The sequence below is a fragment of the Chionomys nivalis genome, chromosome 7, assembly GCF_950005125.1.
Source record: "Chionomys nivalis chromosome 7, mChiNiv1.1, whole genome shotgun sequence".
Taxonomy (NCBI): Eukaryota; Metazoa; Chordata; class Mammalia; order Rodentia; family Cricetidae; genus Chionomys; species Chionomys nivalis.
In genome coordinates, this window is record NC_080092.1 from 73,768,437 (window position 1) to 73,777,247 (window position 8,811).

General features: G+C 45.7%; 1 protein-coding gene across 2 annotated transcripts in view; it reads left to right on the plus strand.

Moving 5' to 3' along the window:
- The window catches only part of Ca10 (carbonic anhydrase 10), a 474,608-nt gene extending 468,011 nt beyond the window's left edge, over window positions 1-6,597 (plus strand). For both annotated transcript variants that reach the window (XM_057776888.1, XM_057776887.1), the window contains exons 8-10: window positions 1,363-1,517; window positions 3,535-3,709; window positions 5,286-6,597. In XM_057776888.1, coding sequence (XP_057632871.1) covers window positions 1,363-1,517; window positions 3,535-3,709; window positions 5,286-5,308 — 353 coding nt within the window. In that variant the 3' untranslated portion in view covers window positions 5,309-6,597. The remainder of the gene's footprint in view (window positions 1-1,362; window positions 1,518-3,534; window positions 3,710-5,285) is intronic.
- Window positions 6,598-8,811: the final 2,214 nt, after the last annotated feature.

Sequence of the window (8,811 nt, forward strand, 5' to 3'; positions counted from 1 at the left end):
ATATATTATCATTTTCTAAAATGTCAACCAATACACTAAATAAAAGTATTAGAAAAAACACCAAAATGCTAATAGTAATTGTGTGAAATGATTAGAATTATATTTTTTCTCTTTTATCCTCATAGTCTTAATATGTATGCATGTTAGTTTTAAAATGTAAAAACTATTTACTAACAAAAAATGTGATACGTAAGAGATGAGAGGGTCCGCATGGTCTACAGAAGGGTGGGGAGTGCACGAAACAGGTCAGTTGCTGGACCTGAGCTTTGAACCCCGTGGTAGGATTTGGTCTGGTTAATTTCTTCCTAGAGGTATTTTCTTAATGTACTTTTAAGCAAGCAGTATTTATAAATAAGAATGGCAGCTGGACTACATTTCAACAGGCCCTGAAGCCTTGACTTGCTCCTTTTGTTGTGGCTGCAATTCCTGTGTGTATTTGTTGTTGATTTTGGCTCGTGGCTTCAGAAGGTTAGTCTATCATCACGGAGAAGGCACGGATGGCAGAGAGGGCAGCTCCATTCATGATGGCAGGAGCTTGAGGTGGAGCTTACAGCAGCAGACACGGGCAGAGTTGCCTGGAACTAGGGGCTGGTTTGACATCAAAGGCCAACCCTTAATGACCCACTTTGGTGAGCCAGCCAGGCCCCAAACATTAAAGGCTCCACAGCCTTCGAAATAGCATGGCAAGCTGGAGATGGAGCATTCAGACATGCGCCTGGATGTACTGCTAATGTAATGGTGCCCAGAGTTGCCTTCTAAAATGGGAGCCTGTGCGGGGACGTTTCAGGTTCAAACTATCATACAGTGCAGCCAGATGTTGGGGAACCATGGCTCTGCAGACAGTCCTATGGTAACCAGCTATGTTATTTCAACTCACCAGTATTCAAAGTCCCACCTTTCTTTCTTTTCTAAATCCCTGACATAGCTTTAGTCACGTGACTTCTTTGATGTGAGCAGAAGTGAAGTGACATGTACTACTTCTGGAATGGAACAATTTTAAGAGTCACCATCTTTCACCAGGCTTGTTTTTCATTCTGTCGCTGTGATCTCCAAGCCACAATGCAGCCATCAGGGTCTATTCTAAGACAGAGAGTAAACAACAGTGACCTGGAGGGGAACCGTGAGCCACCTGGACTGTTTGTAAACCATAAACAAAATTCTGTAGTTTAAAAAAAAAAAGAATAAGACACCAGCTAGGTGAGGAGAATGAGGAGAATAGCAATGGAATTGTTTGTTGCTGAAGATACTGAGAGATGCAGTCTTCTGAAAACCTATGCACATCTTAATATCATATACAGTAAAGATGTATCAGCAACACTTCATCAAAATACTAAGTTTTGTTTCTATTGCCTTCCTTTCTAGATGATGCATATTTACTACAGGGACTTAATATAGAGGAACTGTATCCAGAGACGTCTAGTTTCATCACTTACGACGGGTCGATGACTATCCCGCCCTGCTATGAGACAGCGAGTTGGATAATAATGAACAAGCCTGTATACATAACCAGAATGCAGGTGAGCTTGACTTTGCTTCTTTAACTAATGGGAAGAAAGTGCGAGGACTGAGGAGGGTCTGAGGGGGCAGTGTTGATATAACTAGGGTTTGTTTGTGCAGCCATAAAGCCCCGAAGCACAACCTAAAGAAACCTGTTTGCCTCACAGTTCTGGGAGACGGAGACCCAGATGAAGGAATGGGAAGGCTTGGGTACTTCTGAGGAATGTGAAAATCTGCTCCATGCCTGGTCCCTAGTTTCTGTGGTTTTCCAAAAATCTTGGGTCTTCCCTGGTTCCAGGTGTACTACCTCAGTCTCTGCCTTCATTGTTACTTGGTGTTCTCTGTGTGATTGCCTCTCTGTCCCAACCCACCCTTTAAAAAGACCTTAGCCATTCTGAATTAAAGCACTAACCTCAATTACTTCATATTAACGGAGCTGATTGCATCAGAAGTAGCCCTACTTCCAGGTAAGGTCACATCCCGAGTACTACAGATTGCCAATACCTTCAATTTACGAGTTTGGGAAGACACAATTAAATCCACAATGCCTGTGTTTAGAGAGTCAGCATCTAAAATGGACTAATCTGATCTGTGAAGACACTCCACTTGCCTGAGGGAAGTAAGGCTGGGGAATCGGTTCCACAATCACGCTCTACAGATAGTGTTCAGTGTTCAGATAGAGGTGCAAATGGATACAAATTCAATGGGTCACTCCTGCAACCCCGGCACTTGAGAAGCTGAGACAGGAGGATCACCATAAGTTCTAGGCTCACCCTGGCTACCCAATAGAGACCTATCTCAAAAACTTGACTTTTAAACTAATTTTTTAAATCTAAATAAGCTAAAGCGACCCTCAGTGGCAGAGTGTTTGCTCTACAAGGGCAAGGCCCTCGGTTCATTCTCCAGCACTAGCAATGGTAAAAAGAAAAACTTACATTCATTTCAATATGAAGGGACTTCTCCGATCTTTAAACATAATGTGTGTGTCAGACTCTAAGCAGAGGTATCATGGTGCACAGCATCTCACAAACAAGCTTTGAATATGGGAGTTTTTAAATATCGTCTCAGATAGTCTATCCCTCAGCCCTACACAGGGACCAGCCTGTGCCAGCTTTGCTTAGTGGCTCATTGCGCGCTCCAGGCTTGCCACCCTCCTCCACTTCCCCATGATGAGGGTAGATTGCATGCATCTGTTCCAGCTCCAGCACCGGATCATCCATATGTGGGAAGCCTGAGGGAAGATGAGCAAGGGCAGCAGAGTCCATCTCCTTGGCAACATCTATGTTCACGATCAGACAACAGGAAGCTTCCAGTCCCTGGCCTTGCTAGGACTTGTTGCATGACAAATAACAGTTCCCTCTTTGTCACTCACTTAGGAAAGGGGCATGTTTAAGAGATACTGGAGGATCTCAGAGAGTTCAAGACCAGAAACTAATAAAGGAGGGGGCTCACTAGAGTCAGAATGCCAGAAGTTCCCTCCGCTCTCCCCTCTCCCGCCTTTATCTTTTTCTCTACCCCTACCTCAGTCTCCCCTCCTTCTCCTCCCATTCCTCTTCTTCCCCTCCTCTTCCTGTTCCGTCTCACCCTTCTCCTCTCTTCTCCTTCTCCTCCTTCTTCTGGTTCATTTGCTTTCCCCTTTTTTTGCTTCACAATCTTAAGGTAAAACTGTCCAGGTATTCCCAAGAAAAAAATTGCATTGCTCCAGCTTACTACCGTGGACCAACCACTATAGTCTAGGTAATAACCATGTATGGTCAAGGCATCAGAGAAAGCAGATGCTACTGCCTGGGTACATTTAAGGATGAGAATCAATGGCTTGTTTAAAGCCCATGAGCTAGAGAGTTAGACAAAAAGCGTACTTCATGTCTGAAGGCATCAGTGGTCCTTCACCTCAGTTTGGCTGGGAAAAGGGGCTCTGAAGACTCATGACCTTTCCCAGATAGCTGATGCTGTGTGGCCAGACAGCAGCCTGCGTGGCTTTTCCTCCCCCAGCACATCCACGGAGTGACTGGATCTCACAACTGTTTCTCTCCTTAGATGCATTCCCTGCGCCTCCTCAGCCAGAATCAGCCATCGCAGATCTTTCTGAGTATGAGCGACAACTTCAGGCCCGTGCAGCCCCTCAACAACCGCTGTATCCGCACCAACATCAACTTCAGTTTACAGGGGAAGGACTGTCCTAACAACAGGGCCCAGAAGCTGCAGTACAGAGGTGAGTACAGCAGTCGCTGGAACAGCGCCCAGGCCAGAGGTCCGTCTTTTAGCCTCGGCCTATCTCTCACCGTAGGAACTCCCACAGAAAAGTCACTGCCACAGCTGTTTTCAAGGTTTCTGTCTGTCATACATAGATGATGAAGATGAAGGCTTGACTTATGTGATGTAGGTTGATGTGTATAGATATTTAATGTCACATGTATCAAACCTTTGCATCTCCTTTGGTTCAGGCAAAACAGTCCTTTCTATTGCCAGTTTGATCAGAGAGCTCAAAAAGCCTGATTTCCCCAAGGCCATGTTAGAACAGTAAGAAGGGTTGGAGGTTTTAGCTATGTGTCCCCTTAAAAGGGATGGGATGCTCTAGATGATACTATGTGCTAGGGTCCAATGAGGGAGTAGTCATATCTTTGTCCGGTGCCTTGTTCCTGTAAGCAGTTATTATTCCTACTAAAGGGGCACTTAAGATGGCATCTGTCTCCAGTGACTGGCTGGTCCACACTCAGGCTTCTGTCTTTTCTTTTACACACTGACTGAACATCCACCAACCATCACGGTGAACTCTCAGTGTGGAAAGGGAGGTCAAACAGGACAGAGTTTCATAGATGTCCTGGACTAACAAGTCATGCAACTCCAATCTGGAGTTTTTCCACTGTTCCTAATCTCTTCCTGGAAGTCTTAACAGTCACCATAGCTTGCTTGTGCCTGCATGGGAAGTCCTTTATAACAATGGTATGGTCCCCAAATACAAGGGCTGTAGTCATTTCCAGAAAACTCTAGAAGGCAGATACCACTGCTGCCCCTCAACCCAAACTGCATTGGTCCCCTTCCCTCTGGGTCCCTTTTATCCTTTTTTCTCTCTTAGACACTCACAGGATGCCTGAACTATAGAGTCCTTGCTCCCTGTCAGTCACGGCTAGCAGACAGACACCCAGTTCTGTCATTGACACTTCTCTGTATGCCTCACCGATTCATTGGGCAGCTGCTATGTATCGAGCACTTGGGCAGTAGTGGTGGTACAGTGGTCATGAAGATAGATATGACCCTAACCATGGAGAGGTTGAGATCTAAACCGGGGCTTGGTACTTTGGGCATAAAGAAGCAGCAATAAGTAGATCAGGCATTGTAGGTCAGGGACTCTCAGTCCCACTCTAGTGAGGTTGTGTGAAGTCGGCCATGGGGAGCAAATGGTGGAGCAGGACACCAGCTACAGTCAATAGGCAAGCAGAGGGGGAGTGGTTAGATGAGGCTGGCAGCTAAAGTTTACATGACAAAAAGAGTCTCCACCTGCCTCAGCCATGGCACACTTGAAGTGGGACTAGCTTGATGACACAAATATTTTCATTCTTTACATTCACTTGGCTTCACAGGAGCCACCTGAAGCTCTTGGTCAGCATGCTGGAAGGTACAAGTCTAGAAAGTCCTGGGGCAGGGAGTAGTTAACAAACAGGCTCTTAGAAGATGGCCCCTCCCCTTTGGACTAGGCCCCCTGCACTGTATGAACATTAACACAGTTGTGCCTTGTTTTGTGTTGTGTGTATGTGTGTGTTCGGTTTTGTTTCTTTCTCTCTTTCCAGTAAACGAATGGCTCCTCAAGTAGGGAACGAAGCCAAGAAGAATCCCACCTCAGTGAAATTCTACAACTGTGAATTGACGTAACCCAGAATGCCCCCTCTTTCTTCCTCCTCTTCCCTCCCCTAAGCCTTTTACTCTTTGGATTGGCCCCTTATTCATGAAAACTGTTTGCAAAAACGTGTCAGAGGAGAGCACATCTCTACACACACACATGCACACATACACACACACACACACACACACGGACACATACACAGAGTAAACACAAGTACGCACACATCTATACCACCTCCATGATGGGAAGTCAAGTCTCAGAAACAAAGATTTGTTCATCAAAGGTCTTAGAAGAAAACAACCAATTAACCTGAGTACAATTTTGATACTGTTTCCCTAAACTGATAACTCTATCCGATGAGACTTCTCAGCCTTTGTACATACAAAAATTCTTCCAAAAGAGAGAGGGGAGAAAACATCACTCTAAAAGCATCAAGTGGACGCTGTATCTCGTCATCCTCGATGGTGTCCTAGGATACTCTGTGGATGCTGGTGACATGTGAACCAGGACAAAGCTGACCAAGGACACTTATTTCTAGATTACGATTCTTCTGTTTACTCAATGATTTAAAAAGAAAATAATAAAAAAGGACAGACATCAAAGAGCTCTACGTTGTGTATATATATATCACCTCAGACTATAAGAATGGAACTATTTCCCCCCGTTGTCACATAACTGTACAAGGATTTGCCCGAGATCAGAATCGATCCATTCGCTGTTTCTTGTTTTCTGAAAGTCATACATTGTGTTTGGTTATTGTTAACAGCCCAATAAATGTGTTTAATGCGTTGATTTCATTTTTTCTGGCTTTGGTCTGTTCTCCATCCTGCCAGGCTCAGCCCCAGCCCCATGCAGCTACCTTCTTGGGTCTCCCATGTTCCTTCATCTCCACGTTTTATCCATTTGCAGCCAGTTTTCCTGAGTTTGTGGCAAGCAGGAATGCACTTGCTAAGCAGGTATGCCTTTAATTCCACTCCATGGCTGGTCATTCATCCCAGGTGAGCTTTGGCCTGATATAGTAGGCAACAGATTCCTTGCAAAACTGCCATTCCCTGCCCCTCCCCCAGCCCCTGTGATGCTCCCGAAGGAATGCACTTTGCCTTGTAAATTCCTGGGAAATTGGGGTATCTTCTCTCTCCAGGTGCAGCCAGATCTCACAAAGTACAAACGAATGCCTTTCTTTTCTTGTTTATAATGGTCACTCACTGTGTTTGGTTACTGTCAAAAAAAAAAAAATCAATAAATGTGTTTAACAAGTTGCCCAATGCTCACGTCTGAGTTTATTGAGGAGGATGCTCCCTGCTGAAGTTCCCTGAGTCCTGCTGGGTGCACGGAGCAATTGCATCCAGCCAGCAGGACAGTTAGAGCTGCCGGAACAGGCTGTCTGGCCAGTCCCAGAACCAGGTAATTAATACCCTGTTGAGAAAACATATAGGCTTAGCTGTTGGAAGGGATGGCTCGGATGTTCGGTTGGTTGCCAAATTAAAAATAACTTTCTTCTCTCCTTCCCGTCGCAATGTCCAACAAGAGGAGAAGTACTGGCAGGGTAGGTTTGTACAAAGAGCTCTGACAAGGTAGGTGTATTGGAAACCCCACCTAGGGGCAAAGTATGTTGGTAATGAAAAATTCAAACAATCTCATAATTAAAACACAGTGCCAAGCTGGACTTTTCTCTCCACATTTTGCATCAGAGTAGTTCTAGGACAACCTGAGCCGTGTGGGTATCTAGCTCTACTTCTCAGCGGTTGCCTCTTTACAGAAAACCAGTTATATACAAAAGGCTTCCGGTGAGCAGGAAGCATCTTTACATTGTGTGGCTGACTGCTTGCTGCTCTGTGGTCACAGACTCCCTTAATCCGTGAGGGAGAAGACACTGAAAATTAAGCAAGTAAACTGACTTCACTCTGCTATCTGACCACTGCGTGGCCCTGTGTAGGTTACTGTATACTGAAGATACTAATACTTATTCTGTGAGTTCTGTAAAGGCAGAGAGAGAGAGAGAGAGAGAGAGAGAGCACAAGAGAGAGAGAGAGAGAGAGGAAGGAAGGAAAGAAAGAAGGAAGGAAGGAAGGAAGGAAGGAAGGAAGGAAGGAAGGAAGGAAGGAAGGAAGGAAGGAAGGAAGGATTGCCCCAAGAAGAATAAGAGTTTTTTCTGGAGTCAGATTTGAGTGACAGATCCGGCTCACCACATGGAGGCAATTTCATCATAACAGAGCAAAGACAGGTATAATTCAAGGCAAATGTAAAAGGCATTAGTGGCTGTGTCTTAATAGTGACTACAGCAAGAAGAGGGAATCTCTCCTATGGGCCGCAGCTATTAGCGGATGGAAGCTAGGGAGGTACGAAGTTAATAGATTCAAAAAGGGGTTTTACCTACTTGTCTCAAGATGTTAGCCCGAAGACAAAGGTGGGCAAAGAATGGCTTTCTGGGGGGCTAAAGCTAACTCAAGATAAGGTAACTAGGCTCTGGGCCTGCACCATTCCCACCTGTCCACATGGCTACAGCTCCCATCAGTGACTCTGTGTCTGCAGGGACAGCTTGTGAATAGCCGCTTCTGACAGCGCACTAACTGCTCTTGACTGCCCTGGGAGTGAAGCCCAGGGAGCATTTGCATGGCCTCCTCACCAGAAGTTTATCAAAACTGTACGGTGCCCACCTTCACAGAAGGAGGTTAGTACTGATCACCTGGGGACACCAGAGTAGCATCAAGAGGAAGAAGCTTTCTGCAGACAGGATAAAGAGGTGTTGAGGAGGAAGCAGACTGGAGGACCCAGGCTCCCAGGCCCTTTTCTGTTGCCAGTCTCCTCTGTGACTTTGGGGAAGTCAGTTCATCTCCCTGGGGCGGGGGCAAGGACCAAACAACCTCCAATGACCTTCCCACAATGACATTCCCTACCCCAGCGCTCTCTCTCTCTCTCTCTCTCTCTCTCTCTCTCTCTCTCTCTCTGCCCTTTAGTCAAAGGTAGTGATCAGCTGTCCCCGATGTCCCTGAGCCGTGGCAGAATTTCTCCTTAACTGACTTAACTTGAAATGGGACAAACTGGTCTCTATCTTCCATCTCTGAGACCAATTCACAATGGCCCTTCTTCAGATCCACTGAGGTTTCTAAAGTATAAGGCAGGAGAACAGACATTCCACCTTCAAGCCAAACAGGAACAATGAGATTAGCTAGACCATGATGTAGTTCCGGTAGCAGGCTGCTTACTTAACCATGCAGGAAGCCCTGTGTTCAATCTTCAGCACCATGTGAGCTGGATATGGTGACATGACTCATTCCTGTCATACCAGCAGTGGGGGAGGTGGAAGTAGGAGAATCATAAGTTTATGAGTTTGAGGCCAGCTTGGGCTACACAAGACCTTGTATGATAAAAAAAATAAAATAAAAAAGAGGTTGGCATTTCTGCATATCCAGTTTGGTTTGACATAGGGGCCTCTCTAGGTAGCCCAGGCTGACCTCAGACTCACAGTTCTC